This window comes from Natator depressus, chromosome 5 (genome assembly GCF_965152275.1).
Source record: "Natator depressus isolate rNatDep1 chromosome 5, rNatDep2.hap1, whole genome shotgun sequence".
Lineage (NCBI taxonomy): Eukaryota > Metazoa > Chordata > Testudines > Cheloniidae > Natator > Natator depressus.
This window is the reverse complement of record NC_134238.1, coordinates 126,226,858-126,241,390: the sequence shown is the minus strand read 5'-3', so window position 1 is coordinate 126,241,390 and position 14,533 is coordinate 126,226,858. Positions and strand designations below refer to the sequence as shown.

General features: G+C 59.0%; 1 protein-coding gene across 2 annotated transcripts in view; it reads right to left on the bottom strand.

The window, feature by feature from the left end:
* SLC49A3 (solute carrier family 49 member 3) overlaps positions 1–2,388 on the bottom strand; it is a 38,395-nt gene extending 36,007 nt beyond the window's left edge. The window contains exon 1 of one of the 2 annotated variants that reach the window (XM_074953592.1): positions 1,959–2,388. In XM_074953592.1, the coding sequence (XP_074809693.1) occupies positions 1,959–2,105 (147 nt within the window). In that variant the 5' untranslated portion in view covers positions 2,106–2,388. Of the gene's footprint in view, positions 1–1,437; positions 1,481–1,958 lie in introns of those variants that run through there. The other variant, XM_074953593.1, reaches the window with a different exon arrangement.
* Positions 2,389–14,533: the final 12,145 nt, after the last annotated feature.

The window sequence follows — 14,533 nt, the reverse complement described above, 5'->3', positions numbered from 1 at the left end:
CTTTGCAGACTGAGGAGCTACTCAGTGTACCTAGGGCACATCCGCTCCTTTAAGCAGCAAGTGTCATTAATGCCATTTAATAGAATTTGCACCATTTCAGTCTGGTGTGATCTTGTAATTCCTGTTGCTAGCCACTTTGCTTTACGGCAAGCAGCCTTCCGGGGGGTCCCATGTTGTATCTTGCTGGTGAGAAAGGAAGTGTTGTGATGCAGATTGGAAAAGAAGCAAGAAAATAGCATGTTCAAGACAAAAAGATGCTCGTTACTTGCACTTGGTTGATGGCAAGTTTAGGTCTTCTAGTGTGCTCAGTTCTTACTTTTGAGTTCCTTGCTGAACAGCTTTGACTCTATAAAACAGAACTAGATAAGTTCATGGAGGATAGGTCCATCAATGGCTATTAGCCAAGATGGTCAGGGATGCAACCCCATACTCTGGGTGACACCATGGATGGCAGGGATAATAGGCCAGGGAAGGCTCTGCAGTGGGACACTGACCTGGTGCTGCTAACCGGCTGGCCGGGACTGGGGCAAGCCCGGGGCTGCTCTGGTGGCGGGGGGGTTGGAGGGGGAAGGTTCAAGCCAGCCAGCCCAGGACTTCTCTGGCCATGGGAGGAGGTTCAGGGCTCCTGCTGCAAAGGGTGGGGCCTTGTGTAGAAGGGGCAGGGCCATGGGGGTAGCCCATGGGTGACCCTAAACTTCTGACTGCCAGAAGTGAGGAGGGGAAGACAGAGGTCGATCACTCCAACAGCCCCGTTCTGTACACCGCCCTCAAAGTTTGGGTATGGGCCGCTGTCGGCAGACAGGATACTGGCCTTGATGGACCATTGGTCTGACCCAATATGGCAATTCTTATGTTCTTACTTGTATGAAGTAAGATGCCATCCATGTTCACATCACTGCAGACAAGACATTGGCAAGGATGTTTGACTTTAAAATGATTTAAGGTTTTTCATTTCCTCTTGCAATGTGACTGAAATTTCTCAGAGAAAGAAACATTGCTGTGAGCCAAGGATACAGAGTCCTGGCTTCCCCCTACTGGTCTGCCAAGGCCAGTCCTGGACCAAGGTACAAGGTTTTGGCCAGGTCTACACTAAAACTTTTGCTAGTGTAGTAATGTTGTTTAGGGATGTGATTTTTTTTTTTATAATTTTTTTATATCAGCAAAAGCCCCTAGTGTAGATGCAGTTATATCAGTGATACAGCTTATTTTATTTGGGGATTGGCATCAACTATGCTGGCAAATCACCCTTGTTCTGGAACAAGCTGCCTCTAGGCTATATCTATAGCTGTATTGACAAGCATTTCCTAGTGTGAACTATGCCTTTGTGGCAGGATTCCAATTCAAATACCCCATCCAAGCTCTCCAAACACTTTAAAATAATAAAAGCAGCATACAAAAATTAGGCATGATTAACCAAGCACCCCGTTAAATTTATACCAGCTGTGTTGGCGTATTTTCCAGCTCGGTTTTGTCTAACGCTTGCTGCTGTTAGGTTGCCATGGAAAATAGTTCTTTGTAACTTCCCAAACAAACTATGTAAATACATGAGACCAGGGGAAGTTCCCAAAGGAATCCTCGGCAGGCTGCTTAGATCAGATTTTTTCCTCCTCGTTAAATCCATTTGAAGATAGCGTCCTCCATATTTTAGTTTTGCTGTGAAATCTCTCGGCCTGGGCTAAGGTTACCACACCTTTTAGCTCATCACACTGAGTAAAGTTTCTGCTCTTTTCAAATCCTAAGTGGCTGCTGCCTAGACAGGTGCTTAGGACACAGTGTATTTATTATCACAGGTCATGCATTAAGACAAATCTTTGTTTGTTAGAAGCTCGTCTGCTGCAGATGCTAGTTGGGACACTCCCCACCAGTGTCACAGAAAGGCAGGCTTGTTCCGGACCAGAATGTCAGGATTCCACAAGAAAACAGGGGTAAGCGCTGAGGGCAGTATCACCGGTACTCACCATGGCATTGGAGCAGTTCAGCAGGCAGACCACCACCAGCAGGAACCATCGCCGCCTGTAAGTTCTGAAGAGCACCGGTTTCCTCAGCTCAGCCGGCTCTGGCTTTTCCAGCAAGGTCTCCAAGTCGCCTGTTGTTTCCTCATCCATTTTCCCCGCCTCGGAACAGTCAGAGCGCCTGTCTCTGGTGGTTCTCTTGGGGGAGGCCAGGCAGCAATAGGGTGTGAGGGGCAGACCCTGAGCACATTGTTCAGTGCACAGCACTCGCTTTCCTGTCAGGCGCTCTAAATGCTGGCTGCTTTCTTCTGGGTGCAACAGCTGCCCTTGGGCGAGCCTGTCCCTGCCTTTCCCTTCCTGCCTGGTTCAGCAGGAGGAGTGCCCGCTCAGTTTATAAAGGAGTTCCTTTTTCTGCTCCCACAACCACTCCCTCTCTGCTCCCTTCTCCACACCCCACGGGGTCCTAGTGCTGGCCTGGCTGAAACACTCCGCTCTGCAGCCTGGAGCCAGCACAGCAAGTTATGTCGGCCAAAGTCTGCAAAGCCGAGCAAACACAGAGCGCTGCACTCCTCTGCTGCAATGCCAGGGAGCCCCACGAGCGAGGCCTGCAGGTGGCAGGGGGGGTAACGCAGGCCTTCGCCACGTCCCACATCAGCACTGCAAGCTACGATCACTACTGACTGGCAAAGCATTGCTCCCTCTCATCCCCCACAGCAGACTGATTTGTTCTTCGGGTAGCCTCTGCACAGTCCCGCTCACAGGGTGTGCTGGTGGGGCCGCTGGCAGCGGTGGGTTTCATGGCAGTGCCCGTGGGCCTCCTCTCTCGCCCCCTCCTGGCCTTCCCTATGCTGTTCCTGAACAGGCTATAAAAGGGGGTGTGCTGCTCTGCCCACCTGGGCCCCTTCCCGCTGCTGCTGATGGACCAGAAACCTCGCTGGGTGGCTCTGACTCATTCCAGAGGGTTTCATGTTTATATCTTGATTGATTTGATCAGCTCCCCTGTACTAGCCCGGATCCATGGATCTGAAAGGGAATTGGCCAGGATTTAAGAGGCGGGCCTCTTGGCCTGCTGCATTGCCTGCTTCAGACACCCATGTTGGGTGCCTGATTTGCTTGGGAAGCGGGGAGAGATTCTCCAGCTTGCTGCGCTACACCCAGACACACAGTGCCTCCACCTCAAGAGCTCCTAAGGGGCATTAAAACCTGCTTTTCCAGGGAGCTTTAGCTGCCAAGCCCTCTGGTTCAAGTCTAAAGGATTTGAGCGTATGGATAAGCCTGCCTCAGCACCAGTGTTTAAAGTAGGGGTCACAAGAGGTTGTAGACCTAGTTTAAAAAAAAAAATCAAGCCAGGGCACCCACTATTCTATTAAAGCTGCTCCTGTGGATGTGAGAGCCTCTCTCACATTCTTCAGGATACTGTAAGCACTGCCCAGCTCCTTCAGGAGCTAAAAAACAGTACAAGAGATCACCCAAAGTACCGAGCTCCACTAGCAGGGAAAAGGCCAAGATCATGGTACTGCCGGATCCGCAGCCATCAGCGCTGATCTCTTAGCATGGCAGGAGCCTGCAGGGGGCAGCCTCTGTTAACAGAGCCCATCTGCACACCTGGACACCCTCAGACCCCATGGCCTCCATGGTGAAACCTCCTTCTGTCCCCAAAACCAAAGGGCCTTGTGATAGGAAAGCCCCCACGGAGGGTCGTACGCCAAATGGAACAAGCATCTTGGTTCCAAACATGGCGGCCAAAAAAGAGGCTGGAGACAACTTCAGACTCCCTGGCACTGTCTGCTTCCCCCTTTCCAGCACATCAGTCGGATCCACAGGTGGGTCTGTACATGGATTTGAAAACACCCCGGTCAGGGATCCTCAGGGGGAAAAAGGTAAAGGGACTAAGGAAAACTGAGGGCTCATGTTGTTGTCCCACTTCTCCACTGGGAAAGTAAAAGAGAATCCCCTCCCAGTTACAGAGTTCCCCAGCATCAGTGACTGGCACGTGGGTGGTTGTGCCTAGTGGTCAGAGCAGGAGTTGGAGCTGAGGAGTCGCAGATGATGTCAGAGGCCAGATGCCAGAGCCAAGGGTCAGTGCTGAAGCCAGCAGTCAGGAGTAGGAGCCGAGGATCAGGACCCTGTTACCCGCAGCGAGGCACAGCAGGAGCACGGCTGGGAACAAGCAAGCAGAGGAGCTGTTGCAGCTGTGGGTGAGTGCTTTGAGCAGATGCTGGGTTTGAGAGCTGGTCTAGTGACTCTTCCAACCAATTAGGCAATGGAGCTAACTATAGGCCCGCAGCGCTCATTAAGTAGCCTGGAGACAGTGGCACTGGAACTGGGGAGGCCGGGGGAGCCATAGCCCTCCCACGCTTTGAAAGTGGATGGACATGGCCCGTCCACTTTTTGCCAGGGCGGACCCCACCCCCTTCCCCTCCTCTTCCCCCTGAGGCCCCACCTCCCAGCGAGGCCAGCGTGGAGCCTGGCCGGGGTGCCTGGGCAGTTGTGGGAGCTGCACAGACCCTCCATCTGCACACGGTGTGGGGACTGAAAGCAGTGCCCAGCCCATGTCCCGCCCCGAGCAGGTATAGGGTCCGCGACTCCATGCCGGTTCACCACAGCTGCTTGTGTGGCTCTGAAATCGACCCAGCTCTGGCCAGGGGCCCTTGGAGCTCCAGTACGGCCATGGTAAGAGCCGCACAGGCAGCTGTGGGGAGCCATGGACCCTCCACTTGCCCTGGGCGGGGATACAGGCCAGGGGTTGCTCTTGGACCCGCCGCACCGCAGGCAGGTGGAGGGTCCACCCCGGTACCCCACAGCTGTCCGCATGGCTCTTATCATGGCTGGCCTGAGGCTCCAAGGCCCCGCCCCCTGGCCGGAGCCAGGTTGTGGAGAGTCACATGGGCAGCTGTGGGGAGCCTGGGTCTCTCCACCTGCCCTGGGCTCTCCAGGGGAAGAGGAGGGGTGGGGGCGGGGCCTTGGGAGGTAGGGCCCACCCCACTTTTGGGAAGGCTCAAGCACCCTTGCCTGGAGACCGCCTCTGCTGCAGGCCCAGATTCCCGACATCCAGTCGTTATGCGTGTCTAAGGGGCTTATTGGTTGTGCAAAGAAGAAAGCTACAAAGAAACCTAGAAATCCCCCCGGTCAGAGTAATAGATCACATTCCGCAAGGGCCACGGCTACTTCCTTGGCGTGGCATGTTGTGATTTTGGAAACACGAAGAGCTGCAAGCTGCAGCTCTAGCCACGCTTTCGCAGGGCACTACACACTAGAGCTAGCATCCCAGTTGGAGGCTTGGATTGGTAAGGCAGGACTACTATCTATTCAATGAGGGTTCAGCACTGCAGTCGCTGGAATGGTTCACAGGGCGATTTCAGAGGAGGATTTGAACCCACAGCCTGCCCTGCCCTTTGTGGATGTTCTTTAAAATGCAATTTTCTGCTCAAAATTTTAAAAACTTTTGCCTGTTAGCTTCTTAAATGTCTGGGAAATTGGGCCTCCAGATGTCACTAGCCTGGGCTAGCTACTACGTGAGGGCTAAAGATAAAATAAATGAATTTGGCAGGAATCCCTGAAGCACTTGAAGGTAAGCTTTAGACATGTGGGATGCATTGTCAGTGACAAATGCACTATCATCAAAATCCACGCCCAAAAGTATTCATAGATTCATAGATATTTAGGTCAGAAGGGACCATTACGATCATCTAGTCTGACCTCCTGCACAACGCAGGCCACAGAATTTCACCCACCACTCCTGCAAAAAACCTCTCACCTATATCTGTGCTATTGAAGTCCTCAAATCGTATTCAAGCTCTTTACAATAGCTTTTGCAATGGTGGTGTAATTAAAAGCCTATAGGTAGGGCCCTACCAAATTCACAGTCTATTTTGGTCAATTTCAGGGTCATAGGATTTTAAAAATTGTTGATTTCATGATTTCAGCTATTTAAGTCTGAAATTTCACAGTGGTGTAATTGTCGGGGTCCTGGCCCAAAAAGGAGTTGTGGGGGGTTGCAAGGTTATTGTGGGGGGGGGGTGCGGTACTGCTACTCTTACTTCTGCACTGCTGCTGGCGGTGGCGCTGCCTTCAGAGCTGGGCAGCTGGAGAGCGGCCATTGCTGGCCGGGAGCCCAGCTCTGAAGGCAGAGCCACCGCCAGCAGCACAGCAGAAGTAAGGGTGGATGGTATGGTACTGCCTGTAGCGGGGTCATATTGGAAAAACCCAGGAAGTGGGTGGGCGCAAGCCCACCCACTGCTAAAGGCCCCTCCCCCAGCCTAGCGGGAGGGACCACTGGACCCAGGGACCAACTGATTACGGGGGACAACTAATGAAAAACAGGGACAGGAGTGAGGGTCAAAGGTTCAAATTAAGGATGCCGGATGAGGACACCGAGCAGAGAACCCCGGACAGCGCCCACTGCTCCTCAAAGCTGTCGAGGGAGCCAGCGGATGCTGCCCAGTGGAACTCTGCCCAGATGCGTGAAACTAGGGAGGAACGGAAATAGGCCCCGCAGTCGCAGAGCACCCCCTTGTCCAACATCCTCCTCCAGGTACTGTAGATGGAGACTTTGGCCAGAGCCAGGAGGAGGTTGACGAGGAGGTCTCGCGACTTCGTGGGGCCACGGACAGGGTGTGCGAAAAGGAACAAGTGTGGGGAAAAGTGCAGCCAGAACCTCAACAAGAGGTTCTGGAGGAGTCGGAGTAGGAACCAGGAGCTGCAACCTGGTGCATTCGAGACAGTCGTGTGCCAGGTTCTCCCTCACACCGCAAAAGGGGCAGGCCTCAGGTGTAGGGGTGAACCGCGCCAGGTGCACGCCCGTGCTCACGGCTCCATGAAGGAGCTGCCAACTAATGTCCCCGGCGGGCCGTGGGACCAAGGTGGAATAAAGGCTGGCCCACCAGGGCTCCTCACCCTCTTTAGGTGGAAGATAGTCCCGCCATTTGGTGTCGGGACGGGACATGAGGGTGAGGAAATGTAAGGTATGGAGCACGAGTATGTACAGATGGTTTCTGGGCGCGGTTCGAAACCGGACCAGCTGCAGGGTGTGAGCCGGCTCGGAGTGTGGGAGCAGGGAGGCTGGGGGGGCTCGCGGAACAGGGGCCCGAGAAAAATGTCCGCAGGGCAAGGGGTGAGGGGTGGGTGGGGAGTGCCCTCTCGCAGGGCTCGCCGCATGAAAGCGAGAGAATCGGGTGACAAGGCGGCCTTCACCTCCCGGAGTACGCGCCTCGGGGTCGGAAGGGTGGAAAGCCCCATGCGGCATCCGAGCGCGCGGGGCTCCACCCAATCCCCCCTGTCATAGTCCAGGAGGTCTCCAACTCTGGTTTCTGCCAGGACCAACCTCCGACACACCGCGGGAGACTCCGCCACCTGCACTCGAAGATCGAGGTTGTATAGCAGGGGCTCCGCGAGGAGGTCCACTCCCTCGGTGGCCACAAATGACCTGGTCGCCGAAAAAAGTTTCCAGGTCCAGAGGAGGTCCTGGTAGAAGACCGGCAGCTCGGAGAGGTCTCGCGGAAGGCCTCTCAGATGGAGAAAAAAGAGCTGCTGGTCATATCGGCGCCCTCGGAGGCGGTGGAGGAAGGCGTGCGTCAACGTACTCCACGCCGGACTACCTGCACTATAAAGGAGCCTCTGCAGGGCCTGGAGCAAGCAAACCAGGCCCTGTCCTCCCTCCTCCAGGGGAAGACTCAAAGCCCCTGCAGAGACCCAGTGCAGCCCCGGCCAGAAGAACTCCAGAGCCATCCTCTGGAGCCTGGCCAGGATCCTCGGGGCTGGGCTCAGGGTGTTGAGACGGTGCCAGAGCATGGACAGGTCCAGTTGGTTCAGCACCAGTGCCCTCCCTCGCAGGGAGAGACACCGGAACAGTCCTGTCCATCTCCGCAGCTGCTCACCCACCCTGGCCTCCAAATCCTGCCAGTTCTCCGGCGGAGAAGGATGCGTGGCGGATAAATAAACGCCAAGATAGAGCAGCGGACCCGCGCTCCACCGAATGGCTTGAAGCGCGGGTGGGAGGGAGCTCGTCTGCCACCCATCCCCGACCATCAGGCCAGAGCTCTTGACCCAGTTGACCCGGGCGGAGGAGGCTGCCAAGTACATGGCCTGGCAGGCCTCCACCCGCACCAGGTCGTCCAGGTCCTGGACCATGAGGAGCACGTTGTCGGCGTATGCCGACAGGACCAGCCGCAGCTCCGGCTCCCGAAGCACCAACCCTGTCAAACTCCGGCGGAGAAGACGGAGGAAGGGCTCGATCGCCAGAACGTACAGCTGGTCCGAGAGGGGGCACCCTTGCCGTACTCCCCGCCCGAAGCTGACTGGCTCGGTCAGGGTCCAGTTGAGCCTGACCAGACACTCCGCGTCAGCGTACAGCACCTGGAGAAAGCCCACAAACTGGGGCCCGAAGCCAAACGCCTGCAGGGTGCCCAGGAGATACCCGTGGTCCACCCTGTCGAACGCCTTCTCCTGGTCCAGGGACAGGAGGGCGAACGACAGACCATCCCTATGCCCCAGCTCCAAGAGGTCCCGGACCAAATACAAGTTGTCAAAGATGGTCCGGCCCGGGACGGTGTAGGTCTGGTCGGGATGGACCACGTCTGCCAGCATGGACCCCAGCTGCAGCAAGATGGCCTTTGCTACGACCTTGTAGTCCGTGCTGAGGAGTGAGACGGGACGCCAATTCCGTAAATCACGGAGGTCCCCCTTCTTCGGCAATAAGGTGAGCACAGCTCGCCTGCACGAGAGAGGGAGGACCCTGCTTTGCAAGGACTCGGCCCAGACGATGACAAGGTCCGGGCCGAGGACGTCCCATAACACGCGGTAGAACTCCACGGTCAGCCCATCCATGCCCGGAGATTTGTTAGTGGGCATGCGACGGAGGGCTTCCGAGAGCTCGGCAAGAGAGAGGCAGCTCCAGCCGGTCCCGGTCGCCCGCACTGACCATCGGGAGTTCGGTCCAGAGCACCCTGCAGGCATCGGCGTCGGTCAGGCCCTGGCTCTTCCACGCATCTCCTCCGGATCCGTGAGGGGGGTCCCGTCCTCCGCCAGGAGGCAGGTGATGTGCTTTTTGGCCCCCCTCCTTTTCTCCAGGGCATAGAAGAAGCGGGAGCCGTGATCCATCTCCCGAAGGAGGCGGATGCGGGATCGAACAAAAGCGCTCTGGGCTCGATGGTCCTCCAGGGCCCGGAGCTCCTCCCACTTCTCCCAGTACGCTGCGCGGAGGGGTGGATCCTCGGGGCCGGAGGCGAGACGTCTCTCTAGCTCTAAAACCTCCCGCTCCAACTGTCCTATCACCGCATCCCTCCGCCGGGTGGCGCACCTGGTATAGTCGCGGCAGAAGAGCCGTGAGCACCTTCCCCACATCCCACCACTGCCTCGCCGAGGGAAAGGCACGCCGCTGACCCCGCCAGGCCAGCCAGAACTCCCGGAAGGATGCCACGAAGCCCACGTTCTCCAACAAGCTGTTATTAAAATGCCAATAGGCCGGCCCTGGCCTCTCCGGACTGAGAGAGGCTGTCACGGTGACCAAGTGGTGATCCGAGAACGGGGCTGTCCGGATGCCAGAGGCGTAGGCTCGTGCCAGATGGAAACGTGAGATATAAATGCGGTCCAACCGGGAGTGGCGAGACCGATCCCCCTCCACCCGGACATAAGTAAAGTTAACATCGTCGTCCGGGTGGTGGTCACGTCGGATGTCCACCAGGGAGTGATGATCCACAATCTCCCTGAGGACGCCCACGGCTGCCTGGGATGTCTCGACTCCTGAGCGGTCCCGCTCCTCGAGGGTGGTGTTGAAGTCCCCGCCCAGGACCAGGTACTCGTGAGGATCCAGGGTGCCGAGGAAGGCCGATGCCTGCCGATAGAACCGCACTCATTCCGGGCCTGTGTTCGGGGCATAAACGTTGACCAGGTTTATTCTCAGCCCCTCCATGCAAGCCCGGACGTGCAACAGGCGACCGAGCACGACCTCGGCTACTCCCAGCACCTCGGGCCGTAGCTCAGGGGAGAACAGGGTGGCCACCGCAGCCAAACGGGCCCCGAGGTGGCTAAAGTAAACCTCGTCCCCTGACTCCAGCCACCAGCTAGCCTCAACGGCTGGAGCCATGTGGGTTTCCTGCAGGAAGATCACAGAGTACCCTCCCTCCTGAAGGAAGGAGAGCACCTGGCTCCTGCGGAGACCCATGCTACAGCCCCTGGTGTTCAGCGTGGCAAAGATGGGATTCCTTCATAGGGAGGGCTGGGGTGAATCCTCATGGGCAGGGGAATCGACGGCCTCCAGCGGGCCCCGCAACAACCCATGTTCAACCCCAAAGGTCATCAGGGAGTTGCAGAACTTATGGGCCCGCCGGTAGGCCCTGCCTCCTGGTCCCTCTCCCCTCCCCCAAAAGGCCCTTCACAGCCCGGAGGACGTGATGGAAGTCCCCCCAGCGCTGGAGAGCAAGCTGCACCTTGCCCTTTGAGCCACAAGTGTCCTGCAGGAAACGGCGCAGCTCTTCCCTCAGTGCAGAGGGGGATGCAGCAGCCAACCTGGTGTCATCCTCCGGTGTGGCCCCTGAAACATTTTCGCGGCCTGTAGAGACAGGCAAGCATGGAGCAGAACCCCGGCGCAGTTGCGCCGGGCAGCCCGTCCCCATCCCTGGCACTGGAGCGGGCGGCGGAGGGAATAGTGCAGCCCCCATAATGTTGGGAAGAGGGGACATGAAAACCGCCCCCTGAGGATTGTCCGTAGACAGAGGAAACGAGACAACCTCGGGGGCGGCAATAGTATGGGTGGTGGCAGGGAAGGGGGAGAGCGACTCATTGGGGATGGAAACAGGATCAGGGGCAGGGGCGGGGTCAGGGACGAGGACAGAAGAAGGGACAGGATCAGGGACAAGGGCCAACTTTGGGACCGGGGCAGAAAGAGGGCCGGAAGCAGGGATAGGAACAGGAACGGGGACACTGATGGATTCATGGTCCCCGGTAGCCGGGTTATCGGGGTGCGGCTCCTATCAGCCGGGATTGGGGGACAACGTGACAGGGGTCAGAGAGGGGTCTTCGCTGACGCCGGGCACGGGAGCTGTGGACAGTACGTCACCCGCAGCCACGGCGTCAGGCACTACGGAAACTTCAGTGGGGCCCCCCTCCGGAGGGGAAGCCAACCGCTGAGTCTGGGCACTAGAGCGCGTGCTCACAGGCTCGGGGCCCGACTGCTCGGCATCGGCCGTCGCCTCTAGGGGCCCGGCGGCCTCAGGTGAGATGCCATCCGCGGCTGGACAAAGAGGGAGAGCCAGGGGCGACCCCAGGACCAGAGCGGGGGCTACAGTTGGGAGTGAGGGGCAGGGAGAAGGAGGAGGGGGTGGTGGAACTGAGCCACCACCCAGATCGAGGTCCGCTGACTGGGGGTCGTCCTCCCCCTGGGTGACCGGGGTCAGACCCAGGGCCTCGATCTCCTTGAATATGGACGTAAATCCAGTCCCCGCGGCCCCAGAGACCTCCCCATCAGGAGCCAGGGCAGTAATAGCTCTGCTATCGACAACGGCAGGGGGTGCAGATGGCAAAGGGGCTGGGGGAACTCCTGCAGAGGCCTCCTTGGGAGGGGACTCAACAAGGGGGGCGGTGACACCTCCGTCTGCTGCCATGGCTGCCGTAGCCAGCGTCCCCTGCTGAGCTCCATCCGGAGGCATGGCAGAAGATGTAACAGCATCAGCTCCCTGCAGCATTTTTCAGGGGGCCTCCTCTCTCTCCTCGTCGGATGGGAGGGATCGAGCCCATGACTTACGGGCGCCGCGCTTCCCCCGGACAAGCACCCAGCCCTCCGAAGTGGAGGTGGAGGGCCGGTCAGCAGGGACAGGGCCAGGGGGCAAGGGCGATAGTTTCGGGGCTCGGGGCAGCAAGGGTGGGACAACGGAAGGAAGGGAAACCTCCCCCTGGGGCGGGCCCTCTCCCTCAGCCGGCAGAGGTCTCGCCGCCCTCTCCTCCACGGGAGGAGGGGCAGCGGCAGTGGCAGCCAGGCTGCCCGGGTCGCCGGCGGTGACAGGGCTGGCGCCCTCCCAGGTCTCAGGGGTCCCGGACGCTCCTCTGGGCCGGGCCAGGGGGCAGTCCCTCCGGACGTGCCCTGTTGCCCGGCAGAGGAAGCACCAGGCCTCCCCTGTCGAATAGTGGACACGGTAATGGGCCCCCTGATAGGGCACCAAGAAGGACCCCTCGAGCGCCACCCCACCACTTGTCGCTGGCGGCACTTGAATCTGCACCTGCCGGCGGAAGGACAGAACATGGCGGAGGGAGGGGTCCTTGCAGCCCAGTGGGAGAGGGCTGATGATGGAGATGGGTTTCCCCAGGGTGGAGAGGGCAGGCAACAGGGCGACGTTGGGCAGGAAGGGCGGGGCGGAGGTCAATACCACCTGTACGCCCAAGTCTTCCAAAGGTTCTAAGGGAACAAACGCCCCCCACCGCCATGCCCTTCTCTACCGCCTCCTGAGCGGCAGCCTCCAACGCTAGGAAGAACACAACCTTGCTGTACATCTTGGAGGCTGCCACGATGGCCGTGGGCCCTAACACCCTTGCCAACGCCCGCACGTACGTTTCAACGTGGGGCGAGGCGGACACCAGGAGGCAGTGGACGCCCTGCCTCCTGGTCAGCGAAGGGAAGGGGCCCTGGCCACCAGGAACGGTACCGGAGGTGGCAGTCGGGGCAGATGTCTCAGCGGCATGCGGGGGGGCGACAGCCACCTGGGCGTACGCTCTTGGGGCTAGGGATGGAGCGCCCCCAGAGCCGGTGGAGGGAACGGCTGGGGAGGAAGGGGCCGCGGCAGATGTCGGGGCCAGGGCAGGGAGGGCAGCCCCGCCAACGGGAGGTTTTGTTTTCCGGGTGGGGCCTTTGCCCTTTTTATTCCCCTGGCCCTTTTTGCTGGTGGAAGGGGCAGCCATGGCAGCAGCGGAGTCTAGGCTAGTGGTGGCCAAGAGGGTAGCCGCTGGGGCAGGCAAGGGTGGTGGCAGGGGAGGAACAATGGGAGCAGCGGGGGCAGGGGCAGGGTCGGGACCAGGGGCAGAGGTAGGGTCCTCCGCCCTGGTAGAAAGAAGCAGGAGGAGGCCCTAAACTGGAGGTGGGACAATGGACAACTACTCCCCACTAGACGGCAGGAAGGGGAGGAGGGTCCAACAGACAGGGTAGTGGGAGTAGGAAAGGTAGGACAGGGCCAACCACTCCCCCCTGCTAGACTGTATGCAGGACGGAGGGTACCAGCGTGGGCGGGGGGGGGAACTGGAGGGGGGCACCGGGGGAAGGGAAGAAGCAACCACTCCTCCCCGCTAGGCTGCAGGCAGGGGAGGAGGGCGCTAACCACAGGAGGACACGGGGACAACAAAGGAGAGGGGGACAATCACGGGCGCAGGGCGGGGCGCCGGCTCCTCCGGCTGCACTCGGAAGGGGAAGGACTAAAATTGCATCAGGGGAGGTGCAGTAATCAGGATAGACAACTTAAAAGGGGGAATGGGGCACAAGCGCTCTGAAAAGGGACATGGGCACACCAAACTGTGGGTTGGGCGGGGCAGGGAGGGTCAGGGGGAACAGCAAACAACTGAGGGTGGGCAAGTAGAGCACAAAGGCAGGGGGGAACCAAACTCCAGGGAAGGGTGGGAAGGGAGTGACAAACTTGGAAGGGTTAGGGCGGGGTAGGCACACTAACAGACCCAGGATCCTAGGATGGGGCCAGGGTGGGACAGGCAAACAACCAAGGAAAATTCTTCCGGGGAGCTATGGGAGGAAGGGAGGAAAAAAAAAGACTGGGCTGGGGGGTAATGGGGAGGCCCCCCACCCAAATGCAACTGAGGGAGGGGGGCCAAGTCCAAACAAAGGAGGGGGGGAGTGCACACACAAGCACTTGTGGGGCTCACTCCAGTCCTTGCTCACTGCTGGAAACAGTCCTGGATGGTGGTGGGCGAGGAAGCAAGCAGCCCCGTCAAGGGGCGAGCAGCAGGTGTTGATGGTCAGCTGGGTTGGTGGAGGGGGCGGTGGCAAAAAGGGGTGGTGGTGGTGAAGGAAGATATGGCGGGGGGGGCAACAGGACTGGGGGAGGGCTCCATGCCTCTCCCCCGGCCCCCCACAGCAGCAAAAAGCTACCACCACCCCAAGAGCACAGCTGTTAAAGTCACTCAGTCCAAGAACCAACCCCCTCCACAATTCCTCGCAGCGGTCTTCCTCCTCGACGAGGCAGCCAGCTCAGGAGCAGCAGCAAGCGGGCGGTGGGCAGCCAGCCAGGTGAGGACCCAGGCAGAAGGCGTGACAACGGTAGTGGTGGTGGTGGGGTCCTCGCTCTTCCTCCCTCCAGAGGGGTGGGGATGGGGGGGCAGGCCGGCAAGGCCCCCCTTTCCCCACAGCAGTAGCAGCAACAGCAGTGGCTCCCAGACACGTGGTCTTCCAGGGCGGGAGGCAGAGAGCTCCAGCCAGCAGCAACAGCCCAGGGAGGGAGCTCCAAACAGCACCAGCAGCAGCCCAGGAAGGGAGAGAGCTCCAGCCAGCAGGGCAGCCCGAGCAGACTGACCTCTCCCTCCTGTAGCGGGGTGGTCACCCGCTCCCGGCCCAAAGGGGTTAAAAGCCAGCCCTGGGAGAGGGCTGCGGCTGG